General features: G+C 47.6%; 1 protein-coding gene across 1 annotated transcript in view; it reads right to left on the bottom strand.

Moving 5' to 3' along the window:
- The window catches only part of STK24 (serine/threonine kinase 24), a 665,456-nt gene that overhangs the window by 13,988 nt on the left and 624,471 nt on the right, over positions 1-26,997 (bottom strand). The window contains exon 10 of the mRNA XM_069205177.1: positions 25,440-25,576. Within this exon, the coding sequence (XP_069061278.1) occupies positions 25,440-25,576 (137 nt within the window). The remainder of the gene's footprint in view (positions 1-25,439; positions 25,577-26,997) is intronic.

Below are 26,997 nucleotides of genomic sequence, written 5' to 3'. Positions count from 1 at the left end.
TTCGACCAGGATGTCCTGCTTTTATTAATCACGTTTTTCATCATCTTGGAGAAAATCCATCCTACCTTATAGAAGGAAGCACAAAGATCATAGTTTGACTTACTGCATGACCCAAGTGGCAATACCGCTTGATAAGTCAAGCATGCCATGCTTCCACTGCAGCTGAGTGCTAGTTCTGGGTTCTTCTGAATTCAGCTTCATCAGCTCTACTCCACAATGTCAGTTATTCCTTTTGGAACAAACTAGTATGAAAACCTTTAGATCTCTTTTACTCATTTATTCACTTCCTTTTCAGAGCTGATCAATCTGACACTATGACCATAGTGAATTTGTATGGGCCTGACCCACTCTTTAATCCCCTGATTAGGCTGCCAAAGCGATTTTGGGTGCGCTGTCCATATTGGACTGATGTGCAGGTGTTCATACCTGTTTCTCTCCTGGAATCTATTTTTAGGTGGAAGGCTGATAAAGGTGTCTTGTTGGGCCATATTTTCTGGTGCTAATATATTGATAAGCTTGGACTCAGCAGGATGCCTTCTATCTCTACTTGAGTCATGCACTGTACCAACAGAGGTTGATCAGTAGGTAAACCAGACCGGTAAGCCAGATGTGGACTTATCTCAATCTTGATGTGATGCTGTTCCTAATCGTTTACACTTTTCCAAACCTATGATCAAAGATACGTTATATGTTGCATGGAATAATGATGTTCTGAATTCACTATGGAAATTATTCTCTGATGCAATCCACTTCTAATTGAATGCACAGAGATGTGTTCAGCGCGAAGACAAGGCCCTACTGAAAAGAGGGGTGCGGATGGAAGGTTCTGGGGACAAGCCTGGGGAAGTGACTCATTTGGTTATCTATCAGTACTTGCTTGACATATCGTCTGCCGGATTCTGTCATTTTGTTGTTTGTGTCCTCAAATGTTGATTCACAAAGGGGAAAATAAACAACAACAGAATGGTAATTTCTTTGCAGACTTTAAAGCCTAGGTCACTTAAATAAATCAAAGGGTTTTATGCTACGGGGTAACCAATAAACTGTGTAGTGGCATGACTCAAGCACAGATTTCAAAGCTTAAACTAGTTGGTGGGTAAAGTCAAATGTGACAGTTACAGTTTCTGATTCTTACAAAGCATACTCCTTATGCAAAATTGACAAGATACTTTACATAATGGAATCCAAAGCCTTAGGTGGGAAGAAGAAAGTTCAATTGAGATTTGGCTTCTTTAATTAAAAACTCCAAATTACACAGACCAAAAGCCATTAGAGTAAACCAGTTTTGACCTTGAGCTCGCACCTTTTTTTATGGATCAAATCTGTTTATTATTCCAAGTTATAAACATTTCAATTACAGCTGTTCAACATAAGACAATCACAACACAGTAGTACTTGTCTGGAAGTGAGGGGGTAGGCCATAACAAACCATTCCTGGACAACCATGTCCCAGTAGGCCGCCTTTCACACTTCTCTACCTGCTCTCACCCCCGAAAGGGTCGCCCTCTGTCATGTGCTGCAATATGAAGCGTACTCCATGTATAGTAATATAAAACATAAAAATACATAGTAAAACATCAACATTGTTTCCCCGCAACTGGCCCGCCATACAGCAATCGCTCAATTCCCGGCCATACCCCTACGTGATCCTGGTTGTCCAGAAAGTCTCCTCCACTTACCCACTCCCACTAGCTCAAGTCAAACCCAGCACTCTCAAGTAAGCTGGACATGTCAGCTCCGTGAACTCAGTGGATAAGATCTGTAAGAATGGTTGCCAAAGGTCCCTGCAATCGCCGCTGCGCTGTTGTAGGTCAGAGTAAGCTTCTCCATAGCGAGAATGAACCATAGCTTATGAAGCCATGATGTAAATGTCGGGATCATGTTCGTACCCCACATCGCTAATATCAGCTGCAGTGCCGCATTGAGGGCCAAGGCCATCTGCCGCCCTTTCAGTGATCTCAGGGGGAAGGTGAGCGGATTGGGCAGGCCCAACAAGATATATGCAGGGAATCTGGGGATCTGAGTGTCAAACGCCGCATCAATAGTGTCTATAACATTCTCCCAATATCAATGAAGTTTGGGACAATGCCATAACAAGTGCACAAGCGAACCCCCGCCCCCACACCCCCTCCAACAAAGGTTAGACTCAGTGGGATCCCAAGCGTGAATCCGAGCTAGGGTGAAGTACCAATAGGAGGTCACTTTATAGGCTGTCTCTGTGCCTGCCACATTGTAAGCCATATGGGGTGACCTGTAAAAGATACTATCCCAATCTTCATCAGACATTTCCCTTTCCAATTCCCTCTCCCACCGCAACTGACCCTTAGTCTTAGGCGGGCGACCCTCCCCTCGTAATAGTCCGTAAAGCTCCGAGATCACTCTCTTATCATCCTTTTTCACTAGGATCCATTTTTCAAACGGGGTTAACAGCCTATCAATTAATGCTCTATTAGCTGGCAACAAGGCCCAATGCCGTATTTGATAGTACATCATCCTGTCCACCTCTGTTAAGCCATATGTCTCCCTCATCTGGTCAAAGGAGATCACCCCCCTGCTTGTCAAAGAAATATCCCACCCTTTTACAGCCCCCTTCATACCATCGGCGCAACACTTCCATTTGCAGACCGGGTCCAAAATCTGGGTTCGCACCCAGGGGGTCAGTGGGGATGGGAACGTCGTCAGACTCATTCTACCAACCACCGCATCCCATACACGCATCGTTACGTCCGTTATCGCAGATGCATAAAGACCGCTTGCTCTATAGCGGCGTCGAAGCCAGGGCTCCTTCCATATATGGGAGCCCGCCACCGCTTGGTCCATAAAGCACCAATGTTTCTCGGTTGACGGGCTACTCCATTCTACTAGAAAACGCAACTGCGCTGCCTTAAAGTATCGTAAAAGGCAGGGGACCGCTAATCCTCCCATCTCCTTGGGCCGGTACAAGACCCGACGTGGAAGACGCGTCGCTCTACCCTCCCAAATGAATCTCAGAACCGCTGTTTGAAGGGTTGCAAGCGTTCGAGCGGAGGCGTTACGGGAAGCGCCTGGAACACATACAGGACGCGTGGCAAGATGGTCATCTATACCGCTGCCACCCTGTCCAACCAAGACAACTTAAGTCTCCCCCGGGACTCTAGATCCCGCTGTACCTCCGAATCAATTTCGTCTAATTCAGTGTCGCCGTTCTAGCAACAGAAGGCGCTAAATCAATCCCCAAATAAGGAAGCTTTGAGGAAGACCATATAAAATGGAATCGGGCCTTCAGATCCTTTTCATGCTCGGCGCTAATAAACCTGCTCATGGCCTGCGACTTTAGAATATTCATCCGGAATCCCGAGACCTGGCCAAATTCATCCAGTATACCCATTAGTGCGGGCAGTGAGGTCGCGGGCTCCGCCAGGGTAAGAATCACGTCATCCGCATACAGAGAAATTAGATGCTCATCGCCCCAGAACTTCACACCCATGATCTGAGGGTTATCCCGTAGCCGTTGCGTCAGGGGCTCCTTATGGAGCGCAAACAAGAGAGGTGAAAGCGGGCACCCCTGCCGGGTCCCTCGTTGAATTGAGAACGGCAATGAAAGCGTCCCATTAACCCAGACCGCCGCCCGAGGCGCCTGGTAGATACAGCGAATCCATGCCATAAAACCCGGGCCCAACCCAAAGTGCTCAAGCTCCCTGAACCGATATGGCCAGTGGACTCTATCGAACGCCTTTTCGGCATCAATAGAAAGGAAGAGCGCCTCCCTACGTGACCGGTCCGTTTTATCCAGTAGATGGAGCAACCGCTTGGTATTATCACTAAACTGCCTGTGTGGTATAAAACCTGCTTGATCGGGATCCACAAGGCCTGGCATGTAATAATTAAGACGGTTTGCCAAATACTCCAGTAAATAATTTGGCATCGATATTCAAGAGATCGGCCTATAAGAGGCGCATTCCTCAGGGTCTTTCCCCGTTAGAAAACCCGTTGCTCTAAAGGAATTGAAAAGCCACACTAATATCGGTACAAGTTCCACACAGAAGGTCTTATAAAAAAGTGCTGTGAAACCATCTGGACCAGGGGACTTCCCCACCTGCAAACATGAGATTGCTGATATGACCTCTTCCGCCCTTATAGGTTGTTCTAAGGAAGTCGCCTCCCTCTCGCCCAGAGGAGTAATTGCTATACCCTCTAGGAAGGCCTCAGGAGCTACATTACCAGGATCCTCAGCCCCATACAGTCCCCGATAGAACTCCGCAAACGCCTCCGCAATTTGATTGATTGTGCGTGCTTCCGCTCCCGAGGGAGAACAAACCAGCTTTATCGTAACCGGTGTGCCAAAAGCTTCCCACATCTATTACTTCCAATATAATACTTGTGCTTAAGGAGTGCCACCGCATACTCTGCCCTGTCCCAATCTAGCCGTTTCAGCTGCTTCCTTACCTTCTCAAGCTCTCGCCAGAATCTTGGAGCACCTGTATGTTTATGGGAGCGCTCCAGTACCGCCACCCTCTGTTCCAGGTCCTCTCTCATCAATCGCCTTGCTTTATTATCCCTGGCGGACAACGACATCACCTCACCTCTCACCACTGCCTTCAATGCCTCCCACAACGTCGCCAAACAGGTGCTCCCATCGTCATTCAAGCTAAGGTAATCTGCTATTGCACTTCATATCGCCTCCACTGTTGCACCGTTCTGAGGCAATGAGTCCCTGAATCGCCACCCCAACGCCCCCACCCGGTCCATGTTCATAGCAACCTCAACGGTAACAGGAGAATGGTCCGACAGGGCCCGAGGCTCAATCGCTGGCTCCCTAACTCGGGAAAGGAACTCTTACGAGGCCAAGAAAAGGTCAAACCGAGCGTATGTCTTGGTCGCTGCTGAGGAAAAGGAATAATCCCTTAGCGTGGGGTGTGCCCGTCTCCACACATCCTCCAAGCCACATTCACCCAGCCACTGACGGCCAGCCGCTGTCAAGGACCCTGTCTGCCCATGACGGTGATCGGAGCGGTCCAAATCACTATCCATCACCAGGTTAAAGTCGCCCCCCACCAAGATGGCACCATCCGGCGAGTGCAGCAACGGGGTCAGAGCCTGCTTTAGGAAGACTTCTTGCTGGGTATTAGGCGCGTATAAGGAAGCAATAGTAAAAGAGAAGGCCCCCAACCTCATCCTCATGGCCAGAAGCCTACCTTGCACCTCATGTAGTTTTGTCACCACTTCCCCGGGAAATGAGCGCGCTAATAGTATCGCCACCCCTGCATGCTTCGAGGAAGTCGAAGACCAAAACTGCCTAGGGAACCGTTTAGAACGCATGCGATAGATGTCCTTCTGCACGAGATGTGTCTCCTGCAACAGGCAAATGTGACTCCCCGACCTCTCCAAGGCGGACAGGATGGCTAACCTCTTAGTTGGATTATTAAGCCCACGGACATTCAAGCTTATGCACTTAATAGTCATACCCCAAAATGAAAGCGGCGGTTAAAAAGGGAGAGGCCTAACGGAAAAACCACCCTCCAGGCCACAGCATCAAACACCTCAAACGCCAGGGCCCGAGGACATTTCCACACATAGGCCAGCATCGCAGGGAAAAACACCAACATTCAACCAATACGTACAACAGGTGCTCACATCCAAGAAGTCCTTGCACATCCATCTCCACGAGGCAAAGTCTCCACAGGGCTGTAGAAACACTCATGTTCATCGAACCAGGTCCATCGCCCCCGCCGCCCCGGCCCTCTTCAGCGGCCACCAGGCCGTAAGCAGTGCGGCCAACCGCAGTTCAGACCCCTCCGATCACCTCTCGCCTAGGCATTAGTTCCAGCGGCCACGCTGCTCAAAACGGATTCCCGCTCCAACCTCAGCTCCGAGACCGTAGGGCGCTGAACTTTCCTCCTTTTCTCCTTCCGCCGCCAACGCGGGTGATCCCCGCCAGCCAAGCTCGCTTTTCCGCCCGAATCCTGGCTGTGATCCTCCAAGCCGAGAATCCGGTTCGCTTCCGATAGGGACCTCACCTGCCGGAGCTGATCCTCCCACCGGAAGAAAAGGCGAAACGGGTGGCCCCAGGAGTAAGACACCTCCTGTGCTCGCAGGTACTCCGTAATGGGCTTAAATTCTCTCCGCCTCTGAGGTCCTGGAAAAGCTGGAGCTCGTGTCCTCTAAAAAGTACCTGCTGAAGATTGCGGTCCCACTGTAAGATACTCTTTTTAAGCCCAAAGTTGTTGACACAAGCTAGAATGTCCGGACGGCGGTCTCCAGGGCCACTCGCACGGCCCACTCGATGATCTCTATCCAAGATTATCTCCTGGGTCTCATCCAAGGCAAGCAATGAGCGAAACAGGCCCACCACGAAGTCCCCAATGTCCTCCTTCTCCACCCCCGCAGGGGCCCCTCTGATGCGGATATTATGTCTCCTCGAGCGGTTTTCCAAGTCCTCGACCGCTATCTGGAGGAGGTCCTTCTGCTCCCGGAGGCGGATGACCTCCTGTTGCAGGCCCGCCACCTCCTCACCACGAGAGATCTCGCCGTCCTCCATCTGCGCTACCCGCTCGCTCAGGGACGTAACCTCTCCTCGCAGCTCTCTCACATCTTGAGAAATGTCCCTACGAAAGTCCTGGATATCACTCCGGAGCGAGTCAAACAAGGAGTTCAAAAAGCCCTTGGTGACCGGAGAGCTCTCGTCCGGCTCCATCTCCGTACGCATCTCTGGGGATTTCATCACCAGTGGGTCCTCAGCCACGCCAGCCGATGCCAGGCGGGCCCCAGTCAACATTTCTCTAACTGATCGCTCCCGCTTGGATTTGGACGCCACCATGGCATGTGTGTGTTATCTCGATCAGAAAGGCCACCTTCCTGGACCCCACCGCAAGCTCCGTCCAGGGCCGAACCACCAGAAGCCCCCTGTGCCCGAGACTGCGACTGGCCTTGCGCTCCTGAGCCTCCTCTGCCGATCGTCGCACCTCTATATCGTCTGGGCCATCACTCAGGGGCCCGATCCTGCTCCTCCACCTTGCGTCTGATTACTACAACTTCGAGGCAAGGCGATGGCCCTTCGTGCCTCCGCCACCACCTGCAGGCCTCTCGGCGATCCAGGAGGGTCCGACTGGGGAGGGGGAGAGCCGTCGCCCGACCCCCAGACATGCGCAGCAGACAAGGCGCCTTCCGCTCCCAGGAGCGTCCACCAATCCCGGCTCTCAGGCCCCCGCTCCGGCCTCACCGCGCGCGGGGCCCAGCGCCATCCTTCTGGGGCTCCGCCCCCGCAGCCCCGCATCCAAGGGAGGCGCCGGAGCAGGGCTCACACGCGGCCCAGACCGCCGCCCAAACTGCTCGCCGGCCCCGGACTCAGGCCAAGGCCAGCCGCTCCTCACCTGCGGCGCACAGCGCCGCATGCTGCTCGGTCTCCGCTGGGCGTCTCCTGGGCCGCTGCACCGCTCGCCGCCTCGGGGGACCTCAGGGCATCCCCCCACGGGCCACGCATTGATGTTCTGGGCCCGGGCGGCGGAGCTCGGACAGACATGTCCTCTCACGCCGCCATCTTGGCCATGCCCCCCGCACCTTTTTTTTTAAAAACACATTTTATTGAGTTATATAATGACAATCCCCAATTACATAAACCCTTATAACAGTAAGGTTAGGAGACTCTGTAACTTGAACATTACATGTCAGCTTATTAAACTGCAGGGATTTACCAGAGTCTTATATGTAGAGCATTTGGTTGTATTCGGTGCCATTCTCTTGCATTAATAGCAATTAACCACCAACCACAAACAATAATAAATGCAGTTCCATTACCCAGCTTTCCATAATTGCTTCAGTAGAATTCCCAAGTAATCAATACAAGTGCTTCTTCAATGCTCCTGGGTAATTAAGTTCAATCAGACCACGGCTATTATCTTGGTTGCTGAGATTCATCAAGGAGGACAGGGCGTCCTGGTACAAAACCCCTGAGGACAAGAGATAGTCAGATTTACCCCAAATGCAAGAGAAGTTTCCTAATTGTCTTCTTCTCTGTCTAAGCTAATAGTGTGGAGGTCTGTCACTAGGGTTTCCCATGCCTGCACCATTTCCAAGGTGCCTATTCTCCCCTTAGCTTTCCGCATCAGCACCTCATCTTCTACTGGCGTCCATTTTTCTAGTTCTCTATGCCTTTTTAGTATGCTGGGTACCCCCAACTACCTTCCAGTTCCTTGTAATCTCTCTTTTTGGCAGCAGAAATGCTAAATCTTGGAACTTACTAGTGGCTTTATTTTTAGAGGTATGTGGGAACCAATTTAATAGGCAGTGCCCGACGTGCATGGGACTTATTTACTCAAGACAGCCACCAAATTCTCCATGATCTCCTACCAGTAGGGATGTATCTGATGGCAGGGCCACAGCATGTGTATGAGTCCTGCCCCAACCTCAAAACAGCTGGGGCAAGCCGCATACTCTATTTGAAAATAACGCTCAATGCTTTCGGAGCTAAGTATGCTCTCTGCAAAATGTAAAAATGAATCAATTTGAAACAAGTATTTCTAGATACGGGGAATCATATCAAGAATGGAAGCCCAGGTCACCTCAGCTGCTCTTCCATTTCTTAAATGGATGACGTAGATCTTCCCCAATAAACACAGAAGATAACTTTAATGGTACCAATCGAAAGGGCTATGTATCGACAGCTTCTGTGGGCCTGAGATTCAGCAGCGCTCATCTGCCAGTGTTTCTGGATAGCCACGGTGAACGCTCTGTGCAGGAGAAGGTGCCATAGGGGAGATCAATCTCTGCCCTGAAATCCTCAAAGGGAAGCAACTCCCCTACTTTATAAAGTTCTCCCAGGGTAGCTGTCCCCGCAACCACCCACTACCCAGCCCTCTCTAATCTCCTCCATGTGTGGCAGTTCACCTAACATTGCAATTAGTAAAACTGGGGTGTATGGGCTCCTGGTGTGAGTTGCCCGTAAACATTGAGTCCAGCAATTAGTTTTCAACAGGAATTCCTCTGTGTCCAGGAGCGAGACACCTCACACCCTCAGTAGGGTCTTCACTAGTCCTCCCTCTGTCATAGGGCATTAGAGCACCTGAAGAATCCATATTCGGAGTGTCCCAAAAAGTTTAGGAGGCGGGTAGGGCAATCATCTTCAGTAATGTTATTCTGCCTATCACTGACAGGGGAAGTGTTTTTCAGAAATCTATACTTGATTTAAGGGATCGCATGGCTCCACCCACATTACCTTCAATAAGGTCAGTTTGGTCATGGTAAATCTTAACACCCATGTAGGAAGCCAAGTCCTCAGGGGCATCTGTATCCGGGGCTGCTGGGAACACACACAATTTACGCGAGTTCACTTTAGGACCTGACAACATTCCAAAATCTTCTAGCATGGCCTTAACGCCCTGTAGCTCTCCATGTGTGTCCCTCAGGATTATTAAAAGATCACTGGCATACAGAGCTATCCTATGCAAGTGCCCTTCCACATTCAACCCATGGAAGTGGACTCCCAATAGTGCTCGAACCGCCAGGGGCTACATAGCCAGGGTGAAGAGCAATAGTGACAAAGGGCCCTCGCCCCACTCTGTAGCTGGGTGAAATCATCCTATTATTTCTGACCCTAGCAGCTGGATCTGTGTAGAACAATCTGGTCCAGGCTAGGAACCCCTCCTTCACCCCTCCAGGTGGATATGTATCATTACTTCATACAAATACTCCCATTCAAGACTATCAAAAGCCTTCTTTATATCAACTGCCATGATCGTCACTCTCTCATGGTCAACATCCCTATGTTCTAATATAGAAAGAAGACGTCTAATGTTAAGGGCCGTGTTTCACCCTGGTATAAAGCTGGCCTGGTAAGGGTGGATAAGTTGAGTCATGTATGGGAGGAGTCAAGTAGCCAATATTTTGCTAAGTATTTTATCGTCGACGTTGAGCATGGAAAGTGGTTGATATGCCCTGTAAACACTGGGAGGGTTCCTTGGCTTCAGTAGTCGGATAATCAGCACTCCTCAGGTAGAGGCCGACAGATAGCCTGAAGACCTAGCTTCAATAGATAACACTTCTCGTTTGGGGGCGAACTGGTTTGTATAAGCGGCATACCATTCCACTGGGAACCCGTCAGTTCCTGGTGGCTTACCTCGGCCCATGGCCTTAATATCTACCTTTATCTCTTGTTGGGTGCTAGCCCACTCAGAACCTCCGCCTTCTCCGGTGTAAGATGTGGGAGATTCAGGGGTCAAGGTAAGCTCCCACCCTCTCTGCATTATGGTTACCAATGCTCTTGTATAGGTGTGTATAGTATTGGAGAAAACAGTTATTAATCCCTTCTTGACTGTATTTGCTTTTACCCTCCTCTAGTTCTATTTCCAGAATAGGGGAGTCTTGCTTTGAAGGTTTAGCTAACCAGGCCAGGAGCGTATAAGCTCGATCCCTCTCCCTATGTGTATGTGCCAGATACCCCTTATAAGCAAAACAGTGGAGCCTCTCAACCTTGACTGCTACCTCTTCTCTCTTGTCTAGGAGGGACTGCTGTAGATCTTGGCTCCCTTGCTGTTTCAACTTAATTTGGTGAAGCTCGTCTTCTGCAACCAGGACTTCTTTTAGTAATGGAGCAGGCTGTCCCCTCATTATCTCCAAAGTACTGCTCTATTCTGGGTCTTATTTTCTACCATGGCAAGGTTGGCCACACAGTTAAAATCGCCACCCACCAGTGTGGAATGTGTGAAATATTGCACCAGGTGGCTCGACAAGCAGGAGAAGGAGAGAAAAGGGTCTTAGGCGGTCATTCTGACCGCGGCGGGCGGCGGTAGCTGCCCGCCATGCGGTCACCGCCATTTGGCCGCTCCGCGGTCAAAAGACCGCGGAGGCCATTCTGGCTTTCCCGCTGGGCCGGCGGGCGCCCGCCAAAGGAGCACCCGCCGGCCCAGCGGGAAAGGCCCTGCAACATAGAAGCCGGCTCCGAATGGAGCCGGCGGTGTTGCAGGGGTGCGACGGGTGCAGTTGCACCCGTCGCGATTTTCACTGTCTGCTATGCAGACAGTGAAAATCATGCTGGGGCCCTGTTAGGGGGCCCCTGCACTGCCCATGCCAGTGGCATGGGCAGTGCAGGGGCCCCCAGGGGCCCCCACGGCACCCGTTCCTGCCATCCTGTTCCTGGCTGTAAAAACCGCCAGAAACAGGGTGGCGGGAAGGGGGTCGGAATCTCCACGCCGCCATGGAGATTCAGCCCAGACAGGGGAAATCCGGCGGGAAACCGCCGGATCCCCTTTTCTGACTGCGGCTTTACCGCCGCGGTCAGAATGGGCAGGGAAGCACCGCCAGCCTGTTGGCGGTGCTTCCGTGGTCATCCACCCTAGCGGTCGATGACCGCCAGGGTTGGAATGACCCCCTTAGTCTGTGTTAGGTGCATATATATAAATCAATGTAAGGTCTCTGCCCTTGAGCGTTCCTCTCACTACTATGTATCTCCCTTCAGGGTCTACAAGATGAATGATATATTGAAATGGGACTCCAGCTTGTACCCATATTAGTATGCCCCTTACAAAGGCAAAATAGCTAGTGTAATAGGCCTGGCCCTGCCATCTGCGCTGGAGCGCCAACCCTTACTTAGCAGTGAGGTGAGTCTCCTGAAGGAGTGCTATATGGATGCCACTCCTATGCAAAAGGATATTACATTGTACCTCTTTGACATTATGTGCATACCACTAATATTCCAGGAGTGGACATTATAAACCGATGTAACAGTCATGAGGCATGACTCATGAGGCATGAGTCATGAGACATAACTATGCCCTCCCCTCCCCTTTCCTTCCCTCCCCAGCAATTGTCCAGAGGTTTCTGAAGCTAATTCAATAGTTACACAGACCTATGCAACTCCTATGTCCCCAACTTAACAAACTACAAACTCCCAACCATTTCCCGTCCCCCTAGACAAGTTGGGCAGGGCCCTTCATCCAAACGAATTTATGGGCAACCATAGTATGCGGGCCATCCTGCAAACCATGCATTAGAAAGTAGGGGTGGTACACAAACGTGTGAGCCCCATCAGGTATCCTTTTATCATACAAAACCATGCAGCACTGGAGAGAGCCAATTGTGTGCGTTAGAGTACGGCCCACTATAGGGTGTAAGCAGAACTGTCAGGGAAGCAGGTTAGTATTCAAAACGTCTGGTACAACAGATCGAACTATCACTTAATGTCATCAGCCGTTCTGGGTGTGATGTGTGGCAAAAGGGTACTTGAGGTATTTGAGATGCTAGATGTTAGGTCCGACTCTGATGGGGGGAGGGATGTTGGAAGAACTGGGCTCCCTTAGGGATCACAAATCTGAGTTGAGCTAGAAACATCATTCTGTACTGCAACCCTGTTGGGTGGAGATGCTTTTTGGCTTCATTACAGGTAGAACAATGCTTCTGGACCTCTCGAGGAAGTCTGGGAACTTTTTCACTTTGCAGTTGCTTACTAGTAGGTCACCCCTGGGGCTATATTCTTGAGCTTTACAAAACAGGAGTTTTGCCGCCATGGGCTGCAGCGGCACCCCAGGGGGCAGCAGTTGTGCCAGCACTCGGTGGGCTCTTTCCAGGGCAAGGAAAGGTGATAGCCCCTCCTGGGGTAATTCCGATCAAACAAGAGTCTCCAGATAGGTTGGCATGTTGTCTCCTTCTGTCTGTTTTGGTAAGCCTACTATCTGAATTTTGCTGCAGTGTGACCTATTTTTGGCATCTTCAGCGCAGAGCTACAGAGCCTGGATCTGGGTCTCCATTGTGGTCAGGTGGTACGTCACCTCTGTGACTGCAGGGGGTATCCCAACGAGTTCGCTTTCTGTAGCAGTAATCCGTTCCACAAGACAATGGTGGTCATCTCTGAGTAGGCTCAATTCAGTTCCCAGAGCATCTATTTTTGTTTCAAGGGCTTTTCTAGAGGCTGTTATGGCTTGCAAGTTATCATGGAGGGCTGGGCCTTGTGAGGGTTCCACTGCCGTACTCAGAGCCTCTTCATTAGGTAGTATGGTGTCCTTTTTTTCGCAGTTTTTCTCAAGGTGACTGCTGTAACTGGAGTATAAGGTTCTCTGGGTATCAGTTCCTCTTCTTTTAGGCAGCCCTCTTGACCACAGGGAATGGTGAGGAAAGCCTGCTCCTGCGTTCTCCTCCCCGTGTCTCTGAGGACGAAGAATGGGTTACCGAAGTGGTGCGAGACACTCAAGAATCCAGGGCAGCCCTGGTTATGGATAGTTTGTACTGATGCAGGTCTTTGTGTCCTCTAAATCGTTAAGTCCTTCACCCCCTCTGTCCTTGTGTGCCCTGCTGTTAGCGTTTTTGTGATTTTCGGGATGTGCCTCCTAGGGACGCTAGTATGGTGAGAACAAAGGGACCCAGCAGTCCATCGCCGGGGTCAGTATTAGTTTAAAATGCACTCCCAAAAACGCCCAAAAACGTTTCAGGCTCCGGGCTCTCCGATGGCGTGTCGTGGGAGCACTAGAAATTGGGTGGAAAGTTCAACTGAGGGAATGCACCCTTCAGTGGCTGATCGGAGTTTCTCTTGAGTTCCTGCATGCCTGGTACCTCCACCTATGGGTTCAGGGCAGTCAAATATACTTCCGAGAAGAGGTAGGCCTGAATGCTTCCTGTGAGTTTTTTTGAGCACCCACTGATCAACTTCTGTGCACCGCTGGCAGGGCCCATTTGGGATTGCGTGCCAGTCTCTCGCAATGCAGTTCTCACAGTAATATCAGGTCTGGGGGCCAATATCAGTGAAGGAGGCCAGGCCCACATTAGGTGCTCTCGGTATTTGCGGCCTCCATCTCCCTCTCACCTCCTATGATGTAGGAATTGTTGCCTACTGGGCTTCCTTGACTTTCCAGCACTCCCCTCCTCGTGCGCCTCACAGGCCTCTCCAGTTCAAGTCTGCCCGAAGGCCGGAGCCCCGGGCGGTGCTCTTGGGCTCCACGAGCGTGAGCCACACCTCGGCGTCTATCGGCCCTACAGGCCACCAGAGCTCTTCTCCCAGCTTGTGGGCTACTGCATTAATCTTGGGGAGAGCCGTGGGAGCACAGTGATCCCTTCTGTTGCCGGTCTCCACTGCTGCAGGCACTTCGCTCTCAAATGCGACTTCTCCAGGGCGCTGCCATCTTGGAGCCCTCACCCGGACGCAGGCTCGATCTCCGGATGGCAGCTGCCCCAAGCAATATGGCTTCCCAGGGGACAATTAGGAGGTGCCCACTCTACTGCGGCACCTCCAGCTACCGGGCATGCCACCCTAGTCTGCATTAAAGGCTCAGGATGGCTCTGAGAGCTCCACCGGCCCTATCTAAAGGGACGCTTCATTGCTTCGGTGCCTAGTCACGACCCCCGGCACCTTTTAACCTTCACTAAACATGCATGAAGGCATCAGGTCAAGCTGTTTGCACAGAACTTGGAAAATGTAATTGATTTTTGGTAGAATCTGGAGGTGTGGTGCAATGTGCGATGATTACATCATGAAAGGAGATTTATAATCAAATAGGATTCTTCAGGAAATCTGTCAATCGGAGGCTAAGAAATAGAATAGAAATTTAACTAAAAGCTAAAGGGAGGAGAATGATAACTGGAAAATAGTTGGACACAAAAAAAAGAAAGTACAACATACAGACACACTACAAAACTCTTTAAAAAACTGCTCTCTCACGCATCTCTCCAATCACAAAGCAGATACTGCTATATAATACTGGCAGGCAGAGGAAAAGACCTATCACTCCTATCCCAAACCCAAAGGGCAGATGAGGCAGCAATCATTTGTCCCTGGCTTGGTTAGGGATCCACCCCTCAGGCCCTAGTCCTACAGGATCTATTCTGTCAAAATTGTAAACTTGGGAACAAATAGAGGCAGATTTAAGAGCCCCTAGCGCCACCTTAGCGCCGCCATAGCGCCATTTTCTTTACGCTAAGACGGTGCTAAAGTGGCATTTTCCCTGCGCCATATTTACAAACTGGCGCAATGCATGCATTGCACCACTTTGTAAACCCTTGCACCACATTATGCCAGCGCAAGGCATAATGTATGCAAGGAGGGCGTTCCCCTAAGAGATTTCCTTGCGCCATTTATTTTGGCACTTTTAGGCCCATATTTATACTTTTTGACACAAACCAGCGCCAGCGCTGGTCAAAAATGTTACCGCCGGCTAACGCCATTCCTACGGACCATGAGGGCACCTTATTTAAGGAATGACGTTAAAAATCATGCCTCAAACCGGACTTACGCCATTTTTTGACGCACAACCCCCACTGAAATGTCATTAAAAATGACGCACACAGAGGAATTTTGAGGTCCGCGGGATCAGGTGTCAAAATTTAAATATGGTGTATGGTTTGCGCCGAATGTGAGTCAAAATGTTTGACGCACATTCGGCGCAAACAGAGTATAAATATGCCCCTTAACGCCTACTCAGAGCTGGCATACCATCATTTATAATGGGGCCCTATGTACTCTACAGGAGTAGCGGCAAAATTTTGGCACTACCACTGCAGAGTACATCAATAGCATTAAAAAAATAAATTACGCTATTGCCCCCTACCCTGGGCCATGGTGCGCCATATTTTGAATACGGCGCACACATGGCTGAAGGGGTGGAGCTAAGAGGTGCAAGGAAAGTGGGGCTGCACTGGACTTTCCTTAAATCTGCCCCATGGTGTCTGCACCTGTTTTTTAAAATCAGAGTTCTTTGCACAATTAGCTCTCAGTTTCTGACTGTTGCATGTGGAATTAGAGAACGGGCCAAGACACACGGAAGAAACCATTGGCAAGATCATCTGCACCCATAACTCCCCAATGCATGGCACATAACGTGGAATGGGATAGGGAAAATGGCATAATATCCACTAAGGGATTACCTAGAACTCCTTTTTTAACCCAGATCTGAGCCTAATCAATAGTGTATTAGTCATTTACATACATAGCAAATTCAAATATTTAATTTGCTTCACTCAAATCACAAAATAATTAAACCTCACAGTCACATAACTTCATTTCATTTTGATGTGAGAAACCCACCTCTAACATAAATTATTTTTACATAAACCACAGAAAAATGACAATCCGAAGTATGCGTCTTTATATCCGAAAGCGGAATCTGGACTAAACACTTTCCACCAAATGCATTTTCCCAGCTTTACATTAATGTTTTTGCCTTTGTTTTTTTCACAGCCCTAATGAGAAAACTAAATCCAACTGTTTTTTATATCATTTTACTCTCTTGCAACTTCTATCAAGTGTAGACTACATTTATGACATTTTTATCACTGCATGCGTTCTATTGATAAGCTTTTTGCATGCATTTCAGATAAAGCGGAATTTGCTATTATTATTTTTACAATTGTTCCACACTGTTTTTATAAAAAATTTTAATGTCTTCCTGTGTCACTGATTATTTCAAAAGAACATAATCATTATGCAGTGGTTTTTTCTGAAGTGCAAAACTGAATCCTGAGTTAAAGAATCTGGATTACCTCAGCACAACATCATCAAATAATCTCATATAATTATTTTTAAATATATTGATTATTTTTTCCCAAAATATGCATCAATTACTTTAGCAATCTGCGAGCCCGCAATGCAAACATATAAGTCAGAGAACATATTTTTGGTCATGTCTATAATCAGGGCAAAGGCAAATGATGAGGTAGAAAGTGCCAACTTGCCGGCACCCTCCATGGCAGGTGACTTTACCTGATTTTTTTTTAACAACCCATGGCTAATGCCCCATATGGGATATCAACTTCTCCCTTAATTAATACTTGTAGTGCATGCTGGAAGCGCAGATATCAATATATTGCTGAGTCTTTGATACCAAACTCGATTCCCAGAGGCTGAACGGTTTCAGGAGCTTTGAACCCCCACATATCCCTCAGAATGCATATCCCATCGTGTCGCAACTACAGAAACATTGAAGGCTCTTGAGTTCCTCTAGCCGCTGCATACTTGGGGTGAGTCCAGTCTGTCCTTCCACTCTCATCTTTGTGGCCTTCTTCCTTGCTCTAATTATTGTGACAGTGTGGGCCAGCGGTTATGATGCATGCAGTACCATAGAGCGCTGCAGGCTAGCCAAGACTTCCTAGTGAACATCCATCGATCTAGATCAATGGTTACTGAGTCAAAAAAGCCCAGTCATTTATCACTATCAGCTGTGAGCCAATAGTAATTAAGTTGATGGGCACTTCGCCACCTTCACATACCCCACTGTTGAATGTGTCTAATACAGACATTTTTCATCCACTCTTTGGAAGAAGACCTATGATACCCTGTATGGAAAGTGCTGGAGGATGTTAAAAACTTTGGAAGCACTATCATTTCCACAGAGTGCTCCTCCTGGAAAGAAGCAAGGGAACATCATCATTTAAGGTTATTCCGTTTGCATCTCCAGCACGAAAGACATCAAAACCTGAAGACATAATGCAGCAACGAATATCAGATATCAAGATCTACAAGTTTGATGTATCATGAAGCAAGAGATACAAGGTATCACAAATGCCACAACACAAGGGTATGTCAGTGGTTAAATGCACACTTGACTCCCACCTTAATGCTCACATGCACTTGGGTCCTAGGTGACGACTCACAGTTCTCCCAGGATGTTCTCAGGCTTCAGAAATCGTGAATTTGAAGCACTGTGACCTGCGTGGGAGGGGCTTATATGCACTAAATCCTGCAAGAGTTTGCAAGTGCCCTCATCTCGTGAAACGTCACTGACCCATTCAGGAGTGAGGTGCAAAATCGTCAAAAATGCCAGGTGCAATGGGAACACATCAACGAAGTAGTAGTATGGCATGCAACTGATTGTTGCCATATGTACCAGTCAAACAAATGATGCTGTCTTCCTTGTTACCCTCTGCACACTGCTGTGCCACAGCTCTGTCCAAGTACGCAGAATGCAAGCTATCACATTTGACAGGATGTTGGCTTCTTGGGTTCTGGCAGCAGAAGGCAGAATCTGGTGTTGGGTAAGTTTCATTAAATGTCACATGCTGCCTCCTTCAGAATAAGGATCAAAGTGATTTGAAAGAGTGCTTTGTTCTTCTAGGTCCTTGTCTGAGATAGAAGGGTTATCTTACTTGTCCTCAGTAGGATTCAGGGGGTTCGTCTTAGGCACTGTCAAACCTATGATCAACAAAATAACAGACTCATTCTAAAGCTGCAGAGAGTAGCTGCTGCTCCACTCACTCGTATGGTCACTAGGAGCACCAAAGACTTATAGGTCCAGGACCATCTAGAGTCAAGAAAGGACACCGGGGTACTGTTCCTGTAACTGTATGTGTAATACAGTACAAAAAAATAACTAAACAGATTTGACCATGGGAAATATGAAAGACAGATGCAAATGCCTGATGGAATGATTTAAAACAAAAAATGTATTATCTTTATGACCACTGTGTTCAAGAAAAAGTTTTGCCTTGAAACAAAGTGTTCTGCCTCCCGCAGTAACAGCTAAAGCGGACTAAAGAATCTGGGATGATGTCTTGTGTAAGATCCACCTTCAGCAGAAATCTTCCCAGCAACTACATAAGCTGGATCTTGCAACTGGCAGCCCTATGAAAATCCAAGATCAGAGGACATAACAAAGTAAATGTTGAAGTGGAGCTGCCTTCAGCGAAAACCAATGGCTCAGGAATCTCTATTTTAGACAAGAAACAATTGTGCAAGAATTGCCTACATACTGATATGGGCCAAGCATGTGGCAGTATGGTTCTAGGTAATGTGAACAATTGCTCATCTTCCCTGCTCTGGAAAAAAGATTTCTGAGAACAGATCTACATTTGCTATTGGATGATTGCCAAAGCCTTTTTATCCTAAGCCTGTGATAGAAGGGCCATCATTGCCTCGAGGTCCAAACACACTTAGTAAAATGGGTGGAAAAGTGGGGCAGGTACATTGAGAAATCTGATACGTGTGTCAATTACACTGGAAAACTGATGTATGCCTGATTGGTGACAGGAGGTTTGAGAAAAGGAGACGGACACATGGGAAAGCTGGTTCAGCTTGGCCTGGAAGTGCTGTTTCTATTTCTAGGTGAGGGCCATGTGTGAGAGAAGAGAGGTAGAAGGCAACACTGAAGACCAAACAGCCAGACTTCACTCCACTAGGCATACTGCGGACCCATTTAAATATGACTGCAGATGTGCAGTCGCTATCCGCTATCACAGGTATATTGCTGACTGTCAAACTGGTAACAATATGAGAAGATTCCTTGTACACAGCATCACAAAGACATGTTTCTGCCCGCACTAAGAGCTGGAAGGTCTGGGGCGTTCATCAGGGTCTGGGATCCCTGAAGGACAAAGAGCGTGGCTACACGCTCGATAATAAGTGCTCAAGTTGAATAGAAATTAAATATATATGAGGGGCCAACCTGAGTCTCTTTTTTAGAGGGGAGGCCCACAAGAAGAATAAAGAGAAATGTGATGAAAAAATAGTGCCACTTCAATCAAAAACACACAGCACACAAAGGTGTCTGAAACATGCCATGGGTATCACACACAAACGCATGCAGGAGAAACTAAGGACCAAGAGGCAGGCTGGCCTAAAGGTTTTGGACTTACCCTGGGAGCAAAGGCGGTACGCCTCTGGTCTGGATTATAACGGAGGGGGGTTGCCCCTTATAGTTACACTCTGTGAAAGACAAGTAGCATTAAACCTAAAAGTGCGAAGTGCTAATGGAAGGCCATGGCAGGTAAGCAAATAGTAGAGAAGGAACCAGCGTTAGTGGGACAGCTGGGTTGCTACACAATAGCCTAGATTAGTGCATATCTTAGATATACAAAAGACCAAAATGACAATAATATAGTTGGTGGACCAATAAGCACAATTAGCCTTGTGGAGTACTAATCTCCGGTGAGAAAAGATGGTCTAGGGTAGTAGACACTATTCAGTAATAGGAAAATCAAAGGGGAGCCCCCTCTTAAGGGGATCCAAGTTAACTTAAAACTCCAAAGGATGCAGCCGATAGAAGCACCTACAGTCCGAAATCCAGCCACTTGACTGTTGCAATGCGCGAGCACTGGGGATTTATGAACCTAATAGATGCCAATTAGTTAAAATCGTACAGCTGGTATGATCAGTAATTGCTTCGACGTCCTCTCGCCGTAGAGAGGCTGTTGCAGCGGAAATGGCGTGAAGCAGTGCATCTAGCCAAAGCTTGGAATGCCGGGAAATGAAGTCCCTGGCCTCCGAGCTTCGTTTGTTTAATGGTTGCCATCGCAACCGGGCCGATCGCTCGCTCCGCTAAGAGGAGCGGAGTCGCGTGGTCTGACGTGACACCGTGCGTCTAGCCAAAGCTCGGAGCGCCGGGAAGAGAAGTCCCTGGCCTCCGAGCTTCGTTTGTTTAATGGTTGCCGTTGCAACCGGGCTGAACGCGTGCTCCGCTAAGAGGAGCGGACTCACGCGGTCTGGCACGCGGGGTTGTGCTCCAGTGATAAGAAGCAAGAGGGACGGGACAAAGAGGGGGGGGGGGGAGGTAGGAAAAAGAAAGGATGGGGGAAGGAAAAAAGAGCAAGAGGACGAGAGGGGGAGGGGAGACACGAAAATAGACTAAAGAGATGGAAATCACCAGAAAACAGCCAGAAAACCAGGCGGACACCCATTCATGGGAGGGGGTGGGCGGATGGTTGGTGGGAGGTGGGGGGGGTTGGTGGGAGGTGGGGAGGGTTGGTGGGGGTGGGCGGGGTTTGTGTCAGGGGATGTAGGTTATGGAAAAAGGAAGGAGAAAAAGAAGAGGGAACAAGAGAAAGGAATAACAAGGGAAGGACAAAAAGAAAGACAAAAAAGGACACAGGGAACAAGGGCCCATTGAAAGTGAGCGAGATGGGGGGGCGGCCGGGGGAGAGAAAGAGAGAAAAAAGAGAGAAACATCAAGACAAGGAACCAGCAAAATAAGAGGGGGGGAAGAGGGGGTAACAAACTACAACAGCCAAAACAAGAGGGTGCGGGGTGGGAAAGGAGTGGGAAAGAAGAGAGGGAAAAGGAAAGAGGACGAAACGGAAAGACAAGGGAATGAAGGGGGAAGGAAGAAAAATCAGAGAAGAGAAAGGGAGAAATACGGAGGGGGAGGTAGGGCGAGGGGAGAAGAGAAACCATGAGATGGTGGAGGTACTGTCGTGATTACAGGGCTGACCACTGAATATGGTCGTTCAGTCCCATGTTGTCTATATGTAGCCTCCACACCCATCTTTGTTCATAGAACAGCAATTTGTGCTTCAAGTTCATTGTTGAATGATTAAGTTTATCGATGACAAACCACTCTATATTGTTGGGATTGTGGTTGTTAGAAATGTAATGTTCTGTAAGGTGGGTAGCGACTTGTTTGCATCTGATTGTGCTTCAATGTTTGCATATGCGTGTGCCCACACTCCTGGTGGTCATGCCAATATACATGAGTCGGCGGGGGCACCTAATCATATAAATAAAGTTTTTGCTGTTTGCAATTGGTGAAATTCCTCAGTTCCCATGGTGTCTGCAAGCCCAATTCTAATTTAAGGGTCTTCTTTGTAAATTGACAGACACTGCAATTACCACAGGGAAAGTGTCCTTTCGGTGGTGGTAGGTCCCATAGGGTCCCTTGTTTGTTAACAGGGGGCCTGTCTCGCGGACGGGTGTGAATAATCATGTCGCGAATGCTTTTAGCTTTCTTGAAGGCGTTGAGGGGCGGTTGGAAGGGGAGGCCTCCAGAGGTTAAGATTTTCCAGTCATCTTTGATTATTTTTTTCACAGTATTGGATACAGGATTAAAGTTTGTTATACAAATTATACTGTCTTTGTTGTTGGTTTTTACCGCAGGTTGCAGTAGTATATCCCCATGACTTGAGCGTGCTCGTTTATCTGTTCTTCTCGTGAGATGTGCGGGATATCCTTTAGCCCGTAGCTTAATCTTGGTGTGTTTATTATAATCTGTTATTTCTGTACAATTACGTCGTAGGCGCAAGAATTGGCCCACCAGTAGGTTCTCTTTTAGAGAGCGTGGGTGGAAACTTTGGAACTGTAGTAAGTTGTTCCTATCAGTTGGTTTATAAAAGACTTCTGTTTTCAGGAACTCATCTTTTTCGGAGATGAGGAGGTCCAGGAAGGAAACCTCTGGATTACCAACAGTTGATGTGAATCTTAAAAAAGGGATTTAGAGCATTCAACCATGTCACAAAGGTGGTCGCTTCTTCCTTGTGCCTTTCAAAATCAGGAGGATGTCATCGCTGTAATGTTTCCATATCTTGATTTGGTCAAGGTATGGGTTTTCTTCAGTTAAAAAGAATTCTCTCTCGAAATGATCTACATACAGACAGGCTAGACTCGGGGCCAAGGTACTGCCCATCGATGTCCCATGAACCTGAAGATAGAATTTTTTTTTAAATTCTAAAAGGTTTCTTGTGAGTGCTGTATGTGCAAGATCTAAGACAAACTCTGGGGGTGTTATATAGTCCCATGTGCTGTTATTCAGAAGGTTGCAAATGACTTCAAGGGTGGCTTCCTGCGGAATGTTAGTGTACAAGGACTCAACGTCCAGCATTATCAGAAGTTTGTTTTCTGTGTCAAACTCTAGAGTGTCTAGTAAAACTAGAACGTCTTTGGTATCTTTTAGGTATGTAGGTATTTGTTTTACGTATGGTTGCAGGAACCAATCGCAGAATTGTGAGAGAGGTTCAAGAATAGATCCGATCCCGGATACTATTGGCACCCTGGAGGAGGGTGCTTGTTCTTATGTATTTTCGGTAGAATGTAAAAATATAGTATTTTCGGATTGTCTTGGTTAAGGAAGGCTGCCTCATGTTTAGTGATCCATCCATTATCTAAGCCTTTGGTTGTTAGGAAGGCTATTTCTTCTTTGATCTCCTGTCGGGTCTTCCGAAAGTTTTTTATAGTGCTGAGTGTTCTCTAGTAGACGTAGGCACTCTTCATTATACATGACCGTTGGCATAATTACTGTGGCACCCCTCTTGTCTGCTGGTTTTATTGTTATCGAGGTGTCATCAGTCAGTCCTCGTAGAGCCGCTATTTCCTGGAATACCTCAGTGGGATTCTGTCATAAGTTGTCTATTTTTCGACTTACTGACTTCACAGAGGCAAGTACCTCTGGCACATTTGGTGACTTGGAGGGGCAAATCTCAATTTATGTCGTAGCCCAGTATTCCTGTCTCGTCCTGTGGTGTCTCCAGGACAGTCCAGGAAGAAGGTCTTAAGTCTTATTTTCAAAATGAATCCCGCTATTTAGAGTCTCAATTTAAATATATCTAGTTTTGGTGTGGGGACAAAACCTAGGCCCTTCTCCAGGGCCTTTAGTTCAGTGTCTTTGAACGTCCTTTGGCTAAGATTGATCACCATGGTTGATCTAACTGCTATATTTTGCTTGTGCTGGGCATCTCGCTGTCCGATTGTTCCTCTCTTGGTTTCCAGCTTACTCCTCTCCTATTCCCCCACCTCCTTCCTGTGCCTCCTCCTAAAAAAGGAGTGTTAGGGTAAGCCCAGGGTGTGGGTGGTACCGGATATAATGGGGGTTGGAATTGTGTGGGTGGCCCATATTGGGGAGGCCATCCCCATGACTGCGTATTTAACGGGGGAAACTGGGAAACAAAGTGTGGATGATTCCATCTATTCCTAGGGGTACCACGTCGTCCACGTCTTGGCCTTGATGTTTGTGTAGGGTCTGTGTCTGAGTCGGAGCTCATGTACTCTCCTGAGGGGGTATCGGATGGTAGGGAAGATTTGGTGACATAATCTTCCTTTGAGTATGGGTATACTTTCTCTAATGCGAATTTTTGCAAGTCTTTTTGGAATTTTGTGATTTTGCGTTGGGTTAGATAATCTTTAAATTCATTGATGGTCTTATTAGTTTCTTCTAAGTTCTTTTTAAAGGATGCCGTTGTCAATCCAGTTTTTAGATTGTTTTCTGCTGTCTTGATTTGTATTACAAGGGCTTCAGATAGTCTGGTTGCTGTTTTTATAATCAAGATAAGCCAATCTTGCGTGCATTTCCAGGCTATCAGTGACCAATCTTTTCTGAATTCCCTATCTTCTAAGAAGATTCGAGGCTCAGTGGTTACAAGTAATCCATTTGGAGCTGTGTTGTTACTCAGGTATTCCATCAGGACAGAGCTGTGGAGAATAGTTTTTATCTGTGTCCTCTTCAGTTCTATTAGGGTGTCCCGTCTCCCATTTGCGCTATTATTTTAGTTAGTGAAGAGTCCCATAACAAGGATGGTGCAGACAACAAACATGTTGGTTCCTTTCTTTTAGACTCCTTGAGTCATCATTCTCAACAGAGTCCCTACCTTGGTTTTATACTTACCTACGAACACCTACATTAAAAATCCCCAGCGAAATAGGTGATTTGTAAGGTAATTTTATTATTATAATTCACCAATTCTTTACCTGGATCCCTTGTATTATCCAGCTAGATCTAATTTCAGCACTCCCTCTGCAGTTCTTTTAACAACGAGGTTGAGTCCGCCCAGGTAGTATCATCTTACCTGGGTGGGGCTAGGTGGTCATATGATGAAGCATGACACTATAATGTCTGTGAGACCACCTAGTCCGTAAAGGGAACTCCCTCCAACGTACAGCCGTTCTTCATACCCTTTCCTTGTCCGGAGAATACGCGCCCAATAAGCGCTTCTTGAACAGGGCCTAATAGCCCAGTTCCCATCAGCATCACCCCACACTTTTTGTGTGTTTATGGTTTTCTAGTTAAAACGGGAGCAGGTGTGGGGTTAAGTTACTCCTGATACTCTCCTTTTGTGTGTCAACTTGACAAATAACGTTATGAACTGCGCCCCCACTTTCCAGAATGATGAAGGCACTTTGCCTCAAATGACACCAGTCGAGGCTTGCGCAACGGGGGGATTAAATTAAAAATAATTTAAAAACAAAAACGTACCTGTGCTGCCACCGCCTTCACAACTGCACTGCTTCTCTCCTCTTCTCTGCCAACAACCTGCAGGAACAGGCTCCCAGCCTGCCCTCCACCAATCCTGAGGCTGCTCAGAGCAGCATCAGGATTGGCTGGGAGTGCCTAGCCAGGGCGCTCCCAGGCAGACTGGGAGCCTGTGCAGGCTCTCTCCAGCCCAAGACGGCTGATCAAACATACATGTGCTCTGAGGGGGAGTACTTAGCACTCCCCCTCGTTGCTCGTCACCCCCGTGGACCCGCCCCTTTTCCCCAAAAACGATAATAAACAAATTTATTATCATTTTTGTGGAAAAGGTTTGCAGCTGCCGCTGCTGGCAGAGAGTCGACGCTCCTCCGCCCTTATGGAGGAGCCACTCCTGAATTACACTGTGAAATCCTCTCCAAATCTATAATTTTGTAGTACTGCTTCAATGATGAAAGACGCATTTAATATCCATTAGAGTTTGTATAGCGCTTTGCTTTTTTGTTGTTGTTTTTTTAATAGGCGCGGGTTACATAAATACCACATAGATAAATGCATACCTACTCATTTGACTTCACTGTTTATAAAGGTGTGTGTTGATTTTACCTCTGAAGCCTTTGTACAAGATGGGATACCATTATATCTGAGATGCCTGGCCACGCTTCTTCTGCTAAGTAAACAGCCTCTCTGAGTTCTTCTATTGACTCAGCGTTGCCATCACAGTCCCGACTTTTTTCTTTCAACTGAAAATAAAACACATCATTTAAGAAAATAATTTAGCTTTGCTTGCACGTTTGTCCTACATCAAAAGCCATAACTCTGCAACTAATTCCAGCACAACATTTATACAATGTATACTAATGACTTAACTATTCAGTCTACAGGGCTTCTCGCTGCCTTAATCAGCAATTAACCGATGCAAAATTCGGGCCCAAATCATAGATGTAATAAGGCCGACCTTCCGCAAGTTCTAATTTTTCAGTCACCGTTAGATGACCAAAAACGCCGCACCAGATGTACAAAGTGGCGCAATGCAGCGTGATTGGACCTTTTGGACCATACTAATTACAGAAACACTACAAGTCCTATGAGGCTTTGACCTATTAGCTGAAGTAACAGAAGGGGCTGATGACTATGATGTGGCCAATTGTCAGCACTGTTAAAACACTAGGGGCCTGATTTAGAGTTTAACGGAGGGGGTTACTCCATTACAAAAGTGACAGATGTCCCGTCTGCCATATCCCAAAAATAGCCAATGGAGATCGCAATACGGCGGATGGGCTATCTGTCCCGTTTGTGACAGAGTATCCCGTCTGCCAAACTTTAAATCAGGCCCTAGGCTGGCAGGAAGACCTTTACCACAAGACTATTAATCTGCCACCAACTGCTAGCTGTCATAACCTGGACATGGGGACACTGGCCGCTCGTGCTGAACTGGGGCTCACTATGGTGAGTCCCACCTCCAGCAGCACTTGCGTGCAGTACGCTAATTGGACTGAACCAAGTAGAGCATCTACCAAGGTACTCTGAACATGAGTCTCCTCTGCAAAAACACACCCTGACTAGTCTGAAATGTTGAAATGAGGAGCTGGGCAGTGCTGACTGCTGTGCGAAGGACCTATATGACTCTACTCTTTTTCATGTCAGCAGAGCGAACAAGTTAAAGGATGACCAAAGATGAACAACTTTGTTACACTAGCACTGTGAATATGAAGAAGTTGGTCAAACACTAACTACCTGTTTAAAAGGATTGTGTCAAACTGTAACACTGTTTATTAAGAGAGAGTTTTAACATTACAAATGGAGCATCAAATGTAATTACAATTAAAACAGAAGGAGAACATAATCTTATTTAGTAACATGGTTCTTTAGAACAAAGGTCTTGATTTAGAGTTTGGTGGATGAATTACTCCGTCACAAATGTGATGAATATCCCATCCGCTGTGTTACGTTATTGATAGGACATAATCAAACTATATTAAGGCAGTCGGGATATCCGTCACATTTGTGACGGAGTAACCCCCTCCACCAAACTCTAAATTAGGCCCAAAATCTGAATGATTACAATACACTCCTGGAACGTTCCATTTTCCCCAGCTTGCTTCCTCTGGACTACTTATCTTCGAAACTCATGGTCCCTTTGTCATCTCTGACAGGTATGCAG

The sequence above is a fragment of the Pleurodeles waltl genome, chromosome 8, assembly GCF_031143425.1.
Source record: "Pleurodeles waltl isolate 20211129_DDA chromosome 8, aPleWal1.hap1.20221129, whole genome shotgun sequence".
Taxonomy (NCBI): Eukaryota; Metazoa; Chordata; class Amphibia; order Caudata; family Salamandridae; genus Pleurodeles; species Pleurodeles waltl.
This window is presented reverse-complemented; position numbering and strand designations above follow the sequence as displayed.